At 35.3% G+C, this 20,767-nt stretch overlaps 1 protein-coding gene across 1 annotated transcript in view; it reads right to left on the minus strand.

Annotated features, from left to right (window-relative positions):
- The window catches only part of LOC140158892 (cytosolic carboxypeptidase 1-like), an 87,591-nt gene extending 71,316 nt beyond the window's left edge, over positions 1-16,275 (minus strand). The window contains exons 1-9 of the mRNA XM_072182159.1: positions 16,212-16,275; positions 15,058-15,262; positions 13,794-13,925; positions 12,500-12,593; positions 11,642-11,679; positions 10,542-10,688; positions 9,383-9,463; positions 8,680-8,832; positions 7,465-7,544 (exon numbers count right to left, since the gene is read on the minus strand). Coding sequence (XP_072038260.1) covers positions 7,465-7,544; positions 8,680-8,832; positions 9,383-9,463; positions 10,542-10,688; positions 11,642-11,679; positions 12,500-12,593; positions 13,794-13,925; positions 15,058-15,262; positions 16,212-16,259 — 978 coding nt within the window. The 5' untranslated portion in view covers positions 16,260-16,275. The remainder of the gene's footprint in view (positions 1-7,464; positions 7,545-8,679; positions 8,833-9,382; positions 9,464-10,541; positions 10,689-11,641; positions 11,680-12,499; positions 12,594-13,793; positions 13,926-15,057; positions 15,263-16,211) is intronic.
- Positions 16,276-20,767: the final 4,492 nt, after the last annotated feature.

Here is a 20,767-nt window from a genome sequence, read left to right on the forward strand (position 1 = left end):
GGTTTTCACATTATTATTTGGGCTTAAAGTGAATCAAACCACTTATTGGCAGCTTGCGGTTTGTCTTCGTCTAAATGGAGGAGTCGGTGTAAGATTTGAAAACATTACAAAGTGTCATTTACTCCCATAAATATTCTCTTAGTAAACACTTTAAATGACTGTGTGCAGAAAAGAAAATAGCAGAACATTAATCATCATACTTTACTTTTAAATTATGCAAAACATATAACATCCAGGTATAATATTAGACAGAGCCCTCACAAAATACATATGAAACAAGGAAAACACTTTCTTTGCTGAATTCCTTTGAGATGAAAACAATGAGAATGTTTTCTTGACAAATGATGCAAACGTAATTTACATGTAAAAAGGATAATTTTCTAAAGAGGTTTTTGAAGGTTGTCTGAGGAAGGCAACATCACAAACTCTGGAAGTTTGTATCACCAGAGTTCTGAAGTGCATGGCTGCTCTCAACATAAAAGTTGGCAACCATGCCCGGGGGGGTCACTCCCATTGTGGCTTGTATACCATCCGCGATAATGAAAACGCGTAAAAGGGTAGTTTTTAGGTGGGTAGGCACGATACGCTGCAAGCAGCGTTTAGGGTGTCAAAAACATGAAATATTGGAAAAAAAGGGTAGCAAAATTGCAATTGCTAATACGCGGAAATGAAATTTAGGGTATGAAATTTGATGCAAATAATAAAATACCTGTTTAGGGTGTGAAAACACCTATTTAGGGTATCGTTTTAACCAAGGGTTAAATCCTTTTTTGGGGTGCTTTTCAAAAGTTGATTATCGCGGATGGTGTACAGGCCACAATGGGAGTGACCCCCCCCCCCACCCGGGCAACCATGAGTGTCCTCAATTTGCAATGATTTTTCATCAAATTTACTCCCTTTTTCAAGCAAAATCAAGGACAAAATTCAGCCGGTCAGCCCTCTTACAAACAAGATTCACTTGAGATGTGGAGGAGGTAACCAGTCAATCCAGGAAAAAAAGGTTGGCACACTTTGCCTGTCTTTTGGTATATCTCTTCCCCCGCTCCCCCAATTCAATGTTGGACCAAGCCATGTTGTCAACAGGTCCGTGAGACCCTCCAACATTGAAGGATGATATATAGGGGGGAGTCTGTACTTCACTTATATTGCATGCATGTTTCACTAGCCTCTCCAATTTTGATAGGGCACGCATTTCCATTGTTTAGTGCAAGTGTGCCAACTATTTTTTTCCTGGATTGCAGTGAAGGAGTATTAAGTGGAAACGTAGGTAGGTTTAGATTTGGAGTGTACATTTCTAAACACTGGTTTAGAAAAGGGTGCTTTTTCAAAATTTGCTCAAAAAATCTAGAATAAAGTGCCAACTTTTCAATGTTTTAAACAAAGTTGTCCAGAATTTGGTAAATTTACTTTAAATTTGAACAGAAATAATTTCATTCCAAGTCCAGAAAATTCAATATAATTTGGTGCCTCTTTTTAAAAAAATTTTCTTTATCAAATTTGGTATATTTTCAGGATAAAGTGTTGGAGTCCATGTACCCAATCCAAAATTAAGAACCCCCTGGGCCTCAGATCAAATTTGAGTAGGAAATAGTGTCTCAACTCTTTACAATTGAAAACTTAAGAACCTGCTTGCTTGATTAGGCCATCTCAAATGTGATTTGATAAAATCTGACTTATGTCATCCCACAACACAAAAGATTTTTTAAAGTCTACTGATCAGATCATCAATTTTGTATTTTTAGGGAAAATGGTCACAGATTCATGATTTTGAAGGTTGGGAAACTACATTAATGCGATTATTAATGTAAAAGGGATACATATTTCAGAACATTATCTGTGGATTAAAACTGATATGAGATTTGTATCTGTTACCAGCTAGGATTAAAACTTGATATGTGATTTCTATCTGTAACCAGCTAATACATGCAACAATACACTAGGCATAATGCTGATTTTCCTTTACTAATCTCTCATGGTTAACACATGGTGTCTACTAAAATTTTGTTGATAACACATTTATATCGGTGGAAGATTTGTTGTTAGTTTGAGATACACCTTCCCAAGAATTTTTAGTGAAACAGATAAAGTGAATGAAAAAATGATGAATGAATGAATGTATCAATCAATCAATCAATAAAAAATATAACACATCAGACATGCATATTTATAGTTTCAGTCTCAGAGATAAATCAAATTAAACCAATTTATTTGAATAAGGAAAAAGATAAGAGATACTGACTTATGCAGTTTTAAACTCTCTTTAAGGTTGACCACCCTTAACTTCGGAAATGTACAGTAGAAACAACATCTATATTCATATTACAAAATAAGAACTATTTATTTCTCATTGCAAAAATGCCTCTCAAGTTCATTTTCATTCAGTCTGAGTATTATAACGACACAAGTATTGCACACTTATACTGGAATGGATACGGGTCATCATAGCTTTAATAAGGAGAGGCAAGAGCTGTTCATGTTAAAAACAAAAGATTATGAATTGTTATGGTCAAAATGACTTCTTACTGCTAACTTTGACTAAGTCGAAGGTGTGGCAAACACAATTTGCAAAAAAAAAAAAAATAAGAGGAGAGATGGTTCGAAAGAGGAGTCAGAGAATCCATATGGGAGAGAGTGGAGGAGCCCTGCATTAACAAGAAAGGGGGACTCTGTTTCCAGTTGTCACACACATGGGACCCGGCATTGCGAGACATTCCTCGCCGTCTGATGTTACATGATGTCACAATCACGTCATCAATCAGATGCCTGAGGAAGTCTGATGACTAATCTCCATACGTAGATCAGGTCTAAAGTTAGACCCGGTCTAACTGGTTTTGAGCATACGGGACTAAAGGGTCAAATTTCTTTAATATTTTGGCACAGTCAGAAAGGCTCAAAGAAGATTGTGGTTACAGGTTCAAATCCCTTGCAGTATCAAAGTGTAGGACACATCTAAAGGTAGAATGGTTAACCGGACTTGTCACATCACACCCAGATGTAAATGATGAAATGTTAAATGCAATTTAAATAAAGCGCATCTGTGAGAATTTGCCTCCAGCACTTTTTACCTTGGGAGTTTGATAATCATAATAAAAACAAAATGATTACAAACAGAAAAAAAAATCATCTTATCTCAATAGAAGAAAGATATAGTAATCATGCATAATGACCAGTAGCATTGAATCAGCACATTCACAAATGATACATTAGCTATGTTCAGATGGCATGAACTTCCCAAGGGTACAAACCTCCAAATGTAGTTCATAAAATCCTAAGTTACTATGTTATGTCCACACTATTCTTTTTCCAGCTGAAACCCCTGAGCCATCCATATTTTGACTAAAATGTGCTTGGGGTATTATATAGACTCAACTAGAAACAGGAATTGACCAATCACATTACACAATCACAAAGTGAAACTCTGAATTAAACTCTTGAACATGTATGTTCACATGACACAAACACCAAGTTTCCTTTAAGTGAGCTTGGAAATTTAATAAAACCCTCCTGAATAACTTGGAGATTTGAGATGGGTCCAGTGGCAGCGGCAAGACTTTTGGGGGAAGTGAATATCGGGGCAGAGTAAAACCAACAAATTTTGCACAAAAAGTGAAATTTTTGTAATTTTTGGATTTTACTGGGGGGAAGAGTTCTGACTGGGGTACTTCCCCCATGCACCCTCCTTGTGGGGAAGCCACTGGGTGAGTCACACCCTTAGTGTCAAACCTCAAAATGCATCAGCACAGCCAAAACCCCTGACTGACCATCAGCAGTTTTTATCCTCTGAATTTTTTCAATCCTAAGTTTCTGCATCTAGTGTGGACATGATTAATGTTATTATCTCTGGGAGACCAGAAAGTAATGTCTCTCTTAATAAAGCCTGGTAAGGATCAAAAGACCTGATTATGAAATCAATCTTTTGTTGCACGCTTATACCCATAGAAATATAACATTCCTTCTTTTTTGTCATTTTGCATCAAAATGGGTTCTGCGCCAATTTAAACACCATTTTCAGACAAAAGGAATAAAACAGCACATTTTTTGCACATTAATGTTTTCAGGGTTTTCTTTTATGTTTCTTGCTATTCATTTCACTTTCTTGTATTATTGGCCAAATTTAAACATAACCCACAAAGATTTAGACCAGGGGTTTATGTTGTCTAGGATCTTCCCAGGGTATACTATGTCAACAAGTCTGATCACAGATATTGGAACGTCTGATATGCTCATTTGTTACATTTTGACACTTTTGTTAAGTATTACATACTTAAATGAAGTGGGCGGTTCTGATATATAAAGAAGGAAACCTAAAGGACATTCTGTCTACAGATTTAATGGGTGGACATTGAAAAGAAACATTCTGATAAAACAAGACAAAATACTGTAAATACCATGAAATTGGCATGATATTTACTGCATAATTGTAACTATCAATTTGTTTATGGTCATTTGAAATTCAGAGCTACTTAACTGTATACAACTCTGCAGCACTGAGTTCCAGCAGTAAACGTATCCATATCACACGATATAAATGTTGACAAAATATTTTTTTTATCATTCAATATTTACAAAAAATCAAAACAATCAACAACAAATCCCCCCCCCCAAAAAAAAAGTAGCAAAAATGGTTACACAAATTATGCAGTCACTTTTACCCAGATACACTAATTACATGCTATGCACAAAGTCACAATATAATCCAGTCACATAGTCTACAAAAGTTTATAAATAATACAAAATGACCAGAAATCTAGATGTCAAATCTCCATTTACGAAAGTGGCATGAGAGTTTGTTTTTCTTTTTAGCAATGCAATACTCTGTATCTCTGTTTATCTAAATAAAAGCCTTAAGACCAATTATATTGGCAGTTTTCTTTTGAAATGTACACACATAAATATAGTGTTTTACCCACAAGAACAACTATGTCATCGAGCACCCCAAAAATTGTATAAAAGGTTGAAGCACGTATAAATGGAATACCCATGCTTCTTCAAGATGAGGGCAGCATAACAAACAAATTACCTGATGATTTTCATTTCAACAGTTTTTATTCACACTTTTGATGTCGAATGAAGGTTAGCTTTTCAACATATAAGCAAGTCTATGTAATGGATATGGTCAGCTGATTTGAGTAGCTTTTGGCCCTGTGCTTGGCAGCATTTTATGAAAAGTTTCCTAAGTAGCATGGTATCGACTGTGTTATTTTTTGACTAAAATGTGCTGCAAATTATGCTTCACACACCAACAAATCCTTTTAAAATTCAACAAAACACTGTAAACTTCCAATTACAATACCACATTGAATCATCAATAGAGGGCAGTATATCTTAAAATAAACTAGTGGAATTTTTTCTTGCAATGACTATTTCTTTTATGACTTGATGTTGAAGAAGTCATACTCATCTTCTCTGATATTACATATACAATGTATATTATACATGTATATCACCCCAGTATACAATGTATGTTATAAATGTATATCTTATATTCCTTGAGTAAGGGCTATTATTAAGTGCAAAGTAAATATAAGTGTGTCCTATTTTGAGCCTAAAAATAAAAGCTTATTATCATGTGGGATGTTAGCCTCAAAAGATTTATAAGCAAGACAATATTCTGGCGTGTCAGTCTGTGTGGGAATCATCTTTCTTTCATGTTTTTAATTAATCATGGCCACAATTTGTATTTTTCAACCAAACTTAGCTTTTAGTCAATTCCCCATTACCATGACACAGTGTAATTTTACCCATTACCAAGTAATGCACCATATTGCCTTAGCTCCAAAGCTGCAGCACCCATATTTATCCAACAGTCAAATATGTTGAAAAATCACTCATGAACTTTCATGTTCATTTTTTTCAGGTTCAAATTATTGTTAAATTATTCAAATGCTTATATTACACCATATTATATTTGAGAATAAACATTGACTTTTTTGTATATTTTTACACCCTACTATGACTGGTACACTCGGCCAGCAGTATTAGTGTTTCTGCGTGCAGGTCATTATCAACAGAATCCATGCGCGCATAGCTGACCCCATTCACACACCCCCACACACACACAGAGGCCATGTAAAAGATGGATTTTTAATGTCACAAAAACAACAGAACCGCAAAATTTGCAACGGACCTCCTTCAAAAGCCTTGGCGCATTCAACACTACGATAATATACCATGGTAACACAAGATAGACATTGACATTCATAGATAAACAAAGGAAATATTTGCAATGAACGTTTCTGCAAATTTATCAATGTAAATCCAGCGATGACGTCATTGGGTCAATGATTTTCCGAATACTGATTGGTTGATTGCATCACTGTCAGTGATCTGTACACGCATGGTATGGAATGATTTTTCCTATGGGTAAAATACACTGTGCATGAGTGAGTACCTGATAAAATTCAATTTGGACCCATAAGTATTTGAGATATTTTGTCAACAAGAAGTACTCCTAGAGCACAGCTTGTTTGCTAATCTTTAAGGCCCCGTATCCATAGGCTGTTCCCTTGTGGCGTGTGCCCTTGTTCCGTGTTCACTTGTTCCCATGTGACCGGCCACACAGACAACGGACCTTTGTTTTGCTTAGTGGCCGTATCCATAGGTTGTCTGTGTGGCAGGTCACATGGAAACAAGTGAACACGGAACAAGGGCACACGCCACAAGAGAACAGCCTATGGATACGGGGCCTAAGGGTGCTATTCATAGCATTTATTCCACAAAGCTCCCATAGTATATCATGTTGAAGGAAACTGACCAATCATGGTTCATTGTCATTTGTTTATCTATACAAGGAATGGCATCAAACATTATGTTTAATGTGATCATTAATTTGACCATGATTTGACCATGTCAATACCTATATGTGACATGATCAAGGGGAATGAGTCACATGTTGGCCCTGGTCGAATATGAGTTTTACATGTGTTTCTAAAGAGGACATTTAGAGCTGTCTGAACCTGAAAACCCCATGTTGATACCAATTGTCTTTGCAAAGTTACATCAATTTATCAATCGCTGAAAACAATATAAAACAAAAGAATTTTAATACTTTCTTTGCCAATATCTCAAAATCAATATTAGCGACATCCGACTCATTTCCCTTGATCGTGTCACATATACAGAGGAGTTATGCAATTATTGTATTAGGATGACAAAATGTGAATTATTTATTACATGGTTCAAAACATCTAACAAAATGGGAAAAAAAAAAAAAAAATTCTGCAATTTTAAAAATCCCAGTCTGTACTATTTTGTACAGTAACAGCTTTTCTTACAACTATTTAAAATAAATTTGAATCAGTACCAGAGGACACATTTTTTGGATTGCCATTTTTTTCTTCAAGATATTTGCAATATTTAATGAGATAGCAAAAACATTACCATATGCATAGATCTTTAAGTTGAAATTTCTAATAGACATTTACAAGTTAATCATCACCATGATAAATTTTCAACAGGACTTACCGATGCCTCTGTTTGTTGTTCATCACTGCTCTCTGTATCGTCATCATCTTGATCATCGCTCTCATCAAATACATCATATCCTGTCAAGAAAAAATGCAATTTGTTTACTAAGAAGCATGATACCAATACTATTAATCAAAAGAGTTAAACTATCCTACTGTAACTTCTGAATATTCATAACTGTGACCTATGAATATTCATAATGGGATAGGCCACACCCCACTTCCCAAGTAAGACACAGAGTCCAAACTTTTCTGAAGGGGGGGGGGGGGCAAAAGATTTCAGCATTAATGTTGAAATGTATAGAATTTTCATAAACTTATAGTAAAACAATATTAAATAGAAAGCTATATCGTCTATATGTATTTTTTGGATGCACACAGAATAATTGCTTGTGTAGAACCATATTGTGTTTTTATACTCACAAAATACACACCAGAATAATTACTTCAAGGGAAATCATAAGCTGTCTTTCAGTCCATCGTGCATTTTGTGCTGAAAGTTTATTTTGTATCCAAGGGTTGTTTAGATAACAACATGGCAATGGACACATTTGCTGGGTCATTTATACAGCCACACAAGGCCCTGCAGTGGCGTTCAGTAAGATTTAAAAAAACCTCAACCTACTGACTCAAATTAATTTTGAGCAGAAAAGTAACGGAAACTGTTTTTTTTTGCCATATCAATGTTTTTAATTTAAAAACACATAATATAACAGCTTAACTAGCTGACTGGCTACAGATTCTTTTATAAAACACATTGCTCACAGTTCCTCTGGCCTCATGGAAGTACAGAGGACACCTTAACTCTGATGCTCCAGGGGCTTTTTGGCGACGGGTAGGGAAAGAAGTAAGGAATAAAGAGAAAAAACAAAGAAAGAAGTTATTTGCTCTGGGTGGGATTCGAACCCGAGACCCCTCGCATGCCAAGCACTGGATCGGCCACACTTTGCCACAGGTCTTGTGCTGGCCTGCCTTTATATCACTTAGGGCGATTGCATCATCACATCACGGGGATGCACGTGCATATATCAAGTAGTATTTTGTAGTACCTGGTAGTGAGTGTTAGGGTTAAAACATCCATTGATTGAGTAAAACAGGTAAAAGAAGAAATAAACAAACAAACAAACAAACAGCTGTGTTCATGTTTCATAAGCAAATAAATGAGTATGTTAAAACAATCTCAAAAAATCTCACATAATTGCTGTTTTCTTACCTCCATTTTGTGCCAATATTTCTTTTGCTAGGGCCTCATCAGGCAGGTCAAATTGGAAGCAACTTGTGAGGGTCTTGACTGGAAGACGATGTCTTTTAGAGCACTTTCTGAGGATTCCACTGATGACACCTACTAAAGCATCCACATCTTTCCCTGTATTACAATTTCAATAAAAACATTTGCAAGCATTATATGGTTTTATGTGTTTGGATGTTATTTTGCTACATTAGTGGAACCTTATATACCTCAAATGATAAAACTAGTATTGGTTACATTTTTCTATGCATCCCCTATCATGCCTCCCACAAGGTCATAATGAGACCAAAACTCAAAATGGTCCCATCATGTTTAAATGTATTTCAAATTGTCCATCTCATTGCTGGGAACAAAAATGTCAACTGTCATATTGCATAGAAAAAAATCCTATTTTTTTTCACTTGATGACAAATGACTTAACTAAATGACTTAACTAAATGAATAAGTGAAATATGAATCAAACAAACTGAAAAATGACTTAAATGAATGAATAAATGAAATATGAATCAAACAAACTGACAAATGACTTCCCTGAATGTAAAGACAATGTAAAAGAGTAAATGAATAGATAAATTAACATGGCAGATTGATGAAAAAAAACAAATGAAAGAAATTATGAATAATTGATCATTCAATCCATCAATCTATCTCAAGTAAAGCCACCTACCTGGTTTGTCCATCATTTGTTTACCGATTCCGTACAATAGTTTTGTTCCATCTGCATCATTGAAAGCTCTTCTACCAGATCCTAAACAAAATTGTAGATAAATTAAAAAAATATACAATAATAAACATGCAAAATTAACCCCCACCAAACAGCATTTGTTAAAGATGCTATCAGTGATTCCAGTAAAGGCGTGAAAATATTTTAATTCTTTACAAATTGCTAGTCAGCGCCTTCAAGTCATATTTATCCAACTTGTTTATTTTGCTTTAATAATACAGTTTATTGATCTTAAATACAATGATCTTACAGCAATGAATCAAGGAATCAACTGGTCACATTTATATTTCCACATGTATTGCAGTAAGTGAGTTATGACAAATAATACGTCAAAACAAAAGTTTTGGCTATTTCCCTCCTCACAATGAAAATCATGCACATGGGGGAAAAATTAAACCCATTACAATGAGCTTTGGGATCTCACATATTGAACCCATACTATTCCCCTATGAGTGTGGGCTTTATTTTTTTCAATATTTGAGCACAAACCGCTAGCTCAGGCACCGCTCCGACTCACCTTAAACATGCAAAATTACCAACACCAAACAGCATCAGTGATTCCGGCAAAAGTGTGAAAATATTTAAATTCTTTTAAAATTGCTTGCTTTATAAATTTATGTGAACGCTAAGGCTATATCATTCTTGCCGAGAAGTGTATGCTAGCACACCTGTACAAATTAATGCAAACATCTGATTTTTGATGTTTTTTAACTGATAGTGCCTCAGGCATTCAAAAGCCAGTAAATCATTATTCTTTACTTATAATCAATTATCATCAGCTTTTCATGGGAGGGGGGAGGCACAAACTTTTGAATATACCAACAAAAGCATAATATCACCGAAAATTGTTCTTATGCCAAGTATGTCATATCAATTATTCCCCACCACTCAATGCTGTACCGGCCGAAAATTAAGAAAGACTTTACCGGGACAAGTACTTGTTAATTTTGACTACAACAGGTGACAGGGAATAAGCGCATTGCAGATTGTGGCAAATTTCGTTAATATTCACCTGGACTGTTGATACACAGCCTGTGATGTACAGACAGTCAAAGATTTTGTGAGGGGGTACACTCCCCCCAATGATTATTAAACTACTTACTTAGCTCTGTGATGTTCTTGATGACATTCAGGATGGATTTGCGGATCACAAGCTGTTTATTCCTGGCATCAAACTGATGCCATGTGTTTAGTAACGTCAGCATAGTAATCATGCCTCCGTGTCCTAGAGCTCTAGCAGCATTACTCTCTGTTAAAGGAACAATAGTCACATAAATTAGCTATATACACTTATCTATCAAATGAGGAGTACCTCTTAATACAAATTGGTTGTTTAATTTGGATGTTCACAATCTAAGTACGGACATTGACATGTACTATATAGTCACTAGCTATAGTAAAGAGCTTCTGCCACTACCCATAATACAGAAGTAATTATGAGGTCTACTACTACCATATCCACAAGATACTGGGCAGAGACCCCCTTCAGTCTCGATGTTGGTGCTACACGCCCCTCCTGTTTGGACATCGCGATCCGAGGGAACTATATGATCACATGCATGGAGGATGTTATCTGATTCTGATGTTCAATACCCTGTTGTATATTGAGGTAGATATCACATTGAGTGCTATATAAATTTGATATTATATATACACACAAACCGTAAGTTAGCTCAATCGATAAGGTGTTCGACTATGGTGGGCGAGGTTGTGGGTTCGAACCCTGGTGGTGGTTTAGCAGTCTCTTGTGGAAAAATTGAGATTAAGCTTGATATTCCCCTGGACAAGGAACTTACTGCTAATTGTCTCATTGTAACCTGTACAAAACTTGTGGAGTTGATCCTTGCTGCGAAGGTCAATTGTGGTACACCTAAGGTGTGCGCTTCTAAGCTGCAAAGCCCCTGTGTTGTTGTTAAATGGTTTATGGAATGATATGGGGCCGTAGTAGTCAGCCACAATCTGTAATGTGCTGAGGCTTGTGGATCAATGTCTAGGTATTGTCCCTGTGTGTAGCACACTAAAAATTATTGCGCTTTTGTTTTTTAAACGACAGAAACCCTAACAAAGATACTGTCTCATGTTCCTGATCAGCTAGTGTTTTTATTTTGAAATGTGTCCAAAATATTGATTTAAATTTAGATATCAAATAATATTTTATGTAAAATTACAACATGCTTGAATCTTTTCAGATTAAGTACTTACTACTTTTGACAAGTAGACACAAGGTTTCCAAACTGATTCTGAAAATCAAAAGAAAAAAAATTATAGTAACTAGCTATAAAAATACAATATTGCACACATTTTGTTTAAATAGAATAAACAAAGAATTAGAATAAATTGCAAATAGCACATTTATAACCAATGAAAGGAAAAGATGGATGGGGAAAAAGTAAATTTTTCATGCATTATAATATTTTGATGGGTACAATACATGTATGTTCCTTGTGGAACTGGAAATGGTGGATGTTTGGGAACTGTATCTGTAAAAGGAGGTCTTTCAGAGCTATGAACTGTCAAAATCAACAGTCAATTTTAGCTTTCTGGCCAAAAATCTCCTTGGAATTTGGGGGACATATATAGCTGAAATTGATTAAAATCAAGGGCATTCAGCGATCTGTTTTGGTCAAATTCAGGGGTCTTTTAAAGCTGCCCAGTCCAAAAACATGTGTCTTTCCGGGGGAACATACTAATATGGTTATTTGTGTTACATGGCCCCACACATTGTGCTTCTGCATATCTTGTTACAACACATCAATTATCTCTTCTACATCTTGGTCCGACACTACAATCTGCTGTGTAAACTAATAGGAATAGTGATAAGAGGAAGTCATGGTTACTTCTCTAACCCTCTGGACACTACTGGCTATCTAACAGCATTTCTGATTGGTTGATAACTTGAAATACTCATTTCGATTGCCAATTATAACTAGGCTTTAAACTATTTATGGTCAAACTTGCATTTGCAGATGATCTTATTAATGCCCTTCTTGATTGGTTCAAAATTAGACACAATATTCATTTTGGCCAATCAGCAGGTAGTTCTCATGGGGTAACACTTACTTTAAGACACGGTTGTTCTTGAAGCCACATGAGGTGACAATACGAAGCAGGTAAGAAAGCACTCCCAATTTGCCCATATTGGATGCATTCACAGCTGTATGGAAACACACAGAAATCATGAAACCAGTGATATAAAGAGCAGGAGATCAAGTAAAAAAAACAACTTAAAATTCATCTGATGATCGGTATACCCAATGATCCTGAGGGAATGCTGTGAAACTATTAGTAACGGTTGCCTTTCCAGGGGTCTATACATATTAAATGGGGTACTGACTAGTCAGCTCATCTGCAAAGGCATTTAGCATTATTTAACAACAACAACAACAACAGATTTGAAAGAAAAAAAATCAGTATCTGTGATCATATGTGGCAGATTTTCTAAGAGGCCCTAAAAATCCTAAGAGAAGGAAAAATGAACAAGTAACTGGAAGAAATCGGCCAATATTGCTGTGTGCATATTCTGTTTTAGCCCGATAAACACTGTGTTTTGGGCCATAACATGGCAAAATTGTAAAATTTGTGTGTACTGTCTTAGCAAATACCAAAAGTCACATTCATTTTTAGCTAAATATTCAGAAATTGGGAATTTTTTCTAGTAAACCTGCCCAAAAATGTGCCCGCTCCCCTCTGAATTTTGATGCTTCCCCCACTACTGCCTAGCTATGATTGATATGTGGCTACAAATGGCTTTGTTCACAGCAGCATTACTGTTTTTTGCCTGTCCAATACCTAAAAAAGTGAAAATGCAGACTTTACAGCCCATTTGTGGAGGACAGTCACATAATGAAGAATCCTACACAATCTTCCTGGAAACAGTGATGTTCTTTAACACAACCAGACTGCCAATGGCTAGTAAAGGTCCGTTCATACTACCACCGCATTTGCGATGCGTTGCTTTGCTATGCGGTGCGTTGCCACACTGCATCGTACTGCAAACTACTGCATTGCGATATCGCAATGAAGTTAAATACATTTTAACTTGGAAATGCGACGAGTTGCGGCAAAAATAATCGATATATCGGCATCTCAAATGTGGTGGTAGTATGAACGGGCCTTAACTTTACTATCTGGCTGCCGGGCTGATGACATCGCAAAAATTCCAAGCCTGGCTTTCTGGAAGCAATTTACCTCGTTCCATAAGACTCAAGTATGTCAGACTACTAAAAGTTCCAGTCACGCTGACTGGTGACTTTATTGGTTACCTGTCTAACTGGCTTGTGCCAAAACAATTGTATGATAAGTAAAACTCAAACACCACAAGTCAGTAGTGAAGGCAGAAAAACTATATACTTACAATTGATAGCATACACTCTCAGGACTTGAAGTACTGGCAATGAGACTTTTATGTTACTATCATCTACTTTCAGCATTCCCACTGTGATAGCTATTGCACCACTCAGACGGGCTTTCACTCCAAACTTGCGATCTGCAAAATAGCACAACATTCAAGTTTCTTATCAATTGAGTTTTTAAAATTTCATTCCCAACTTGTGACTAACCATGAGGCTTGTAATGCACCAGCTAACAAAGCTTTTACGTACGTGCAATATTTACAAATGGACATACCCATATGATGAATATCTACCTTTGCTCAATATGCCTTGTCGGAGTAAACTCCAATCTCTTGAGTTTGCATGTTAAATTTGAACAGGGCAAAACTTTGGAACCATATTGAATCAGAAAAATGTTGTAACTACCACTTTATTATGTTATCTGATATAGTGACCTGCTGGTAAAGGCTACAATAGTGATGTTTTTTCAAAAGATATTTTTCTCCTTGTAAAATTATCTTTGCATAGTTGATCTTAAGGGGGTACTACACCAATTTTGTGTATATTTTGTATTTTTCTCAAACATTATAGTGCATTGGTGACAAGTAAAATATGTATATTATATGGGCAAGGACTACAACTACTGCACTGAAATTTCAGCAACTCAAGGTAAGTAGTTATTGATTTATTGATCAAATATTGGTTTTCCCTCATTTTTGAATGTAACTCCACAACTGTTGGCTGTGCTGAAATAAAATTTCCAGTGCAGTAGTTGCAGTCCTTGCCCCTATAATATACATATCTTACTTGTCACCAATGCGCTATAATTTTTGAGAAAAATGCAAAAATAGGCATAAAATTGGGCAGGGGTGTAGTACCCCCTTAAGATGGTTTTCTGTTTAATTTTAATTCCTGGTTTCAATTCTCAACATTTGCAGACACAATATCAACTGAAATTTGTTGACTTCGTTGTTTTACATATCAGTTAAGAATGGCTCCAAAACCCAATAGTTTGCCAGCAACCTGGAAGAACCAGAGATTGGTCCTTGCTTCTATTGTTCTAAACTTGTTCTAAACAAATATAACATGGTTAAACTGGCTGTTGACTGGTGCTTGAGTTTAGAAGCCACCCCTTATTCAACCATCTCATAAAATAACATTGGTTTACAGGCACAAGAAAACCTCTTGTAGTTCAGGTTTACAAGATTATCTTGTGATGACAGTGTAATTTCCTCTGCACTTTCTTTTTATTAACATCAGCATTAGTTTTCTCAAGTAACCACTCACCTTTAGGGCCAACCTTAGCTAATACTTGATGCAGAATCAGCAATAGTTGGTTATTTGCATCTTGATATTTTGACGCAGCACTCAACGCACTGAGCAATATCTGGATAGCACCTCGCGACACAAGGCTAGTAGTTCTCTTGGGGGTACCAGCAAGGTCCAGGAGGCACAGTGAGACATTGATGGAAGTTTGAGTGTCTCTTGAACTCTGAGAAACAAGTGGTAAAAACACAATAAAGATAAATCAGTTTTTGCAAACTGATCAAACACAATTAATAAGCCAAATTGCATTGAAATTTTGCAATGCATTGTGGGAGTTTTTGCAGTTTTGGGACACTTTGCCCTCTGACCTATCGGAAAATTGGTTTTTGTGTGTTCAAAATATTATTTTAAATGTTTTACTAGATTAAAAATTGTTAAAAAATATAAATATAACATAGATTTAATTATTCAAAATATTATTAATGATAACATTATTACAATAATGATAAATTTTCCCTATATGTCAGTTTTTGTCAGAGGTCAAAGTGTCCCAAAACTGCTCTGAAAAACCAGAAGTTACAATGTTGATTCGGCTTATTACAGATAAACTCTGCAAATTTAATTTTTTTAATTTTGTCAGCTCCAGTTTGATCTAACTCCCACCTATAGAAGACCTGATGGCATAATCAAAATATGAAAAGTGGCCCATACCATGGGGGACACTCACTAAATGTATATCTCAGCAGGATATGCATATATATATGATCGGCGGTTTTTAACCTCATTTCACAGCCAAACAAGCCACTCCTAAGCCTATCAATTCAAGGCTTGGCCCCTTTCCCTTGGTATTCATTCACATTTTCCCATATTGTCTAAGTGATTTTGTAGCTAATGATAATATTCATATTCTCATATCATCTGCCCTATAACCACCCAACTCACTTGCAACCAATCAAATTGCGGTATAGTCATTTTTCAAGAATTATTCATACCTTTCAAAATGTGATAGCAGCAATGAGAATTAAGAGATATGTTGTTATCGTTGGCTAGTTAGTGAAAAAAAATCAAGACTGCATAATATGATAATGGTTCTTAAAAGTACAATGATCCTTGACTGCAATAATCCATGAACATGGTTTGTCACAAAATACTTAACACAACAAAATTATTCTTACCTCCAAAGTTGCAAGAAGTATCTCAACTCCATTGGTTGTACTCGACATCACTTCTTTACGACATTTATCTGTCAAGAGAAACATACAATGCCTTGCATAATTAAGTAAAACAATGCTCACATTATTCCATTTGAGAAGATGCGCAAAGTGATGTTGTCGAGTATAACATCAATGAGGAGAACATGTAAAGGTTGGATTAGCTAACCAGGAAAAATCTGGTCTTAGATTGAAGGAGAAAAAAAATTGGATAAAAATTTATGGACACAGACATGGATCAGCAATAAAATAGAATGGTAGAATAAAACAAGCTAAAACAAACTAACTTTGCCTCACTAATTATATTTATACGTAGTAAGAATAATGAAGTAAGAAGTTTTATAGGAGATAATTATATTACTAGTCCAAGAAATAATTCTCAACCTGCGGATGTTTCAAAGTCTTGCATACTCCTTTTTTACACTATTATTGTTGTAACTGCAGATGATGCTGGTTGCTCAGCAATGCAGTTGTCAGTTCGTTTGCTAGACATCACGAACAGGGATGAAGAGCAATACAATCTTAGCCACATTGTTGATAACAACTGGCAAATGTGATGCTGAGCAACTAGTATCGTTTGCGGTAAACAGAAGATGCCACAACAAAAACAAAGTAATAAAAGGAATGAAATGTCCTCAGGTTGAGTACTCTTTTCTTGGACTAGAAATATGATGACCTACTAATATTTACTGCCCTGAAGCTTGACAGTTCTAAACTAGTCCGACGGCGAACCCGCTAAACACCCACTAATTGTAATGAATTCCCGTCATAAAAGCCTATCCCACAATTTGCCCTGAACATGTTCAGTGAAGTAAGAAATTTTAGGTAGAGCAGAGATTATTTTCACACAACAAACTATAAACGAGATGTACTCTACCTTGTTCTCTAACACAATGTTGAATTTTGGCAGTGAGGTTGCGGATTTGTTCGATATCATCTGAGCTAGAGCTGTTCAACTTATCTAAGCTGCATAAAAAGGTTCCAATCCGTGATCTGAAATACATACAAAATCAAATCAAATATCACTGTTAATTTTAGGAATTGCTATACAAAAGACACAGTGCATAGCAAGTTTTGCCAAGTCAAAAAAAAAATCAAATCCAGTTCAGTGTTCATAGCAGATACGTTTAAGGTTAGCAACTATTTTAAACTGTTGCGATTTAGTCATTCACAGCATTTTGCGAATGGTAGTGAGCTTTGGCAAAAATTGCATTGATCATTTCATAGCGTGTGTGTGTGTAGAAGAATTCAAATATCACAGATACACTTTTGTAGGCCCTGTGGTTCTCGAGTTATGTTGTTAAGAGAGCTGAAACAACAACACTTTTGTAAAACGTTCTTAACTCAAAACAACAATAAAGCAAGTTTTCAAAGTAGAATGAACTTTTGCAAAACATCAAAATGTTATTTTTCAATAATATATTGATTTGGATAATGAAAATCAATTTTTATTTTTTGGCTGCTTCAACCAACAATACCAAGTCTACCCTTAAAAGATTTCAGAGTAATAGCTAATGGCATATACAAAAATTATGAAGATGTTACATTTTGTACTTACCCAGGTGGAGCAAATGACATAGCAAAGCCCTTTTCTGATTTGCTCGTTTTGGATTTACTCATTTTCTTCTTGGGACTTTGTTCGTTTTCAGACTTTGAACGACCTGGTTCCATCATGATGTTCTATCTCATACAGCTGTAAGTGAAAAGATACAAGTACATATGTCATGTATTAACCCCATGAGAACTACCTGCTGATTGGTCAAAAAGATGTTTTCATTATCAATTGGACCAATCAGAAACATTGATAGAATAATTTCACCACTCAAAAAAATTTGGGTGAACTATTTGCAAAGCTCCATTCTGATTGGTGATTAAAATGAAGATATCATGTAATTGACCAATCCGAGGCAATGTTAGATCGGCAGATAGTGCTCAGGGGGTTAATTACAAGCTTGTTATCTTGATGGTGTAATGCAAGTTGTCACATCATTAAATTTACAAATAAAAATAATGGGAAAAAAATAATATTTAGTGAAAACGAACTGCTTATTGCTTGAAACCACAGCAGCTGAAGGGAGTATCCCATTATGCTTTGCTCTACCATAATAGAATGCATGTGCCATTGAAAATGTACACAAAATCCATCACTTCAACGTTCAATAACTCATTGAAATCAGGGGAGCTTAGACTTTTGTTTGAAAAAATATGACCTCCAGAGTATTGTGAATCTGTCAATAGGTCTCAATATCTAAGCGGCTCTATATTTTGTATACATTTGCTATGGAGCATGCAGATATACTGCAATGCATGATGGGATACTCCTTTCAGCTGCTGTGGCTTGAAACTACAAGCTAAACAAATTTATTCATCAATGATGTTGGTTCCCAGAGATAATATTAAAATTAATATAAGTTCCACAGGTTATTAGCTGCACAGCTGTTAAATTCTGAATTCACACTAGGAATAGAATAAAACAATGTATAAATTTTAACTTCAGGTCGAAAATCGCACACAAAAAAAAAAACATTTTATGATGCCTGTGCTTTACAGATTAAAAATTTTTAAAAATCCAGACAAGAAATACATTATTTTTTTAACTTGGCCTAGAAGATATTTTTACAGTTTACACCACCCCAGCTTTAAACTTAGGTTAAAATGACTAATTTAAATACTTTTACATCAAGGTTAAACATATTTTTAGCTAGATACAAACATGCACAGTATGGTACCTTTCATTTTGACGAACAAGCTTTAAATATTTTGTTTGAAACTCCATGTTTCTTGACATAAAAGAACTGGATGCACTTCCTGATTATTGTTTAAAAAGAACTCTATAGCTTGATTAGCAAATGAGGTGCAAAATTGATGGTGTGATTCAATTAGCCAATCAGAACCTTGCCAAAAACTGTACCACATCATGCCTTTCAAAGCATGTTTGACATCTTTTTACTGCATGATGCAATTTTGTATTCAAGATGTCAAGTTTCTTGAAAAAAGGTAATGTATTATTTTGAAAAAAAAAATAACAATAGGCTAGCAAGCCTGCCAGAATAAACCCAATAGTGAAAACACTAAATTAAAGTGATGCCCATTACATCAAAAAAAAAAGAAGAAAAAAGGTGCCAAGGCAAAACAAGGACAAGGACAGATGGAATGGAACAATAAATGGGAGACCAAATGACTTGGATGAAATAAAAAGGAAATCAATGAAGCATGAGACTGTGTAAACTGTAAAGTCGACTCAAAGTGTTTGGCAGCTCTTTAACTTGAGCGTTTCGACAGCATTTTTTGTGGGACATGAGAGCACATCAGACCTATCGAATTGCATTCTGAATACGAAGAATGTCTTTCTGATATCAAATAATTTTCATTTTTTGAAATTCATGATATAATACAAATTTTAAGACAAATTATTAAAATTTGATATTTTTCACATTTGGGGGATATAACAGTCCTCGAAGTAAATTTTAGAAATTTAATGATATAGTCTTAAAATGTATGTAGCTGGGAGGAAAAGCGGATGATCAATTGAAAATTTTGACCTTTCATATTGAAGATATGGATTTTTTTCCCAAAAAGACCTAATTTTTTTTTTTGGTGTTTTGGGGAAAAAAATCCATATCTTCAATACGAAAGGTCAAAATTTTCAATTGATCGTCGGCTTTTCATCCCACCTACATACACTTTAGGTAGAAATCATCAGATTTATAAAGTTTACTTCGAGTACTGTTAAATATCAAAAATATCAATTTTTAATGATTGCGAATTTCAAAAAATCAAAATTATTTGATATCAGAAGGCCATTCTTCGTATTCAGAATGCAATTCGATATGTCTGATGTGCTCTAATGTCCCACAATAAATACTGTCCAAACGTTCATACTCCTTCCCTTAAATTATAGTGGTTTAAAGGAAAAGATTGTCATGTTTAGAATCAGGAATTTACTCAACAAGTCTAGCTTTGAATATGCTCACCAATAACTTCACAATCAACCCTGGAGTCCAAAGCTATTGAAATCTAGCGTTGACACTGTGTAAACTTTCAAGCAATGAAAGTTACGAAGTAAACACAGCTGATCGTGATGGGCGATTGCATCAAAAATGTTGTTCAAATTGCATTTCCAACAAATAGGCAACCTTTAAGATACAGTTGGCTAATCAAAATAACTATCTATCAAAATATTATTGGCCCAATTTTTGTTTGGCTTATCATGGAAAGCAAACATGAAATATAAAAGTTATGCAACAGCAACTCTGAACTTTTGCAATGCCAATATCATATGAGTGAGTGGCATCACATATCACTCGTGATATATATTGAGAATAAACAACACCCATAATTACAAAAGAAAAGCACAGGCAATTGTCATTTTCTACAGAGATATATCACATTTGAGGACATATTGAAATCTAGTAGAAATCGATGGAGCATGACACTAAGCAATTGTAGTATGGAAGTAAACAAAGCCAATCACGACAAGCAATAACATAAAAGATAAGGGTGGGCATTGCCAGGGGTTT

This window comes from Amphiura filiformis, chromosome 8 (genome assembly GCF_039555335.1).
Source record: "Amphiura filiformis chromosome 8, Afil_fr2py, whole genome shotgun sequence".
Lineage (NCBI taxonomy): Eukaryota > Metazoa > Echinodermata > Ophiuroidea > Amphilepidida > Amphiuridae > Amphiura > Amphiura filiformis.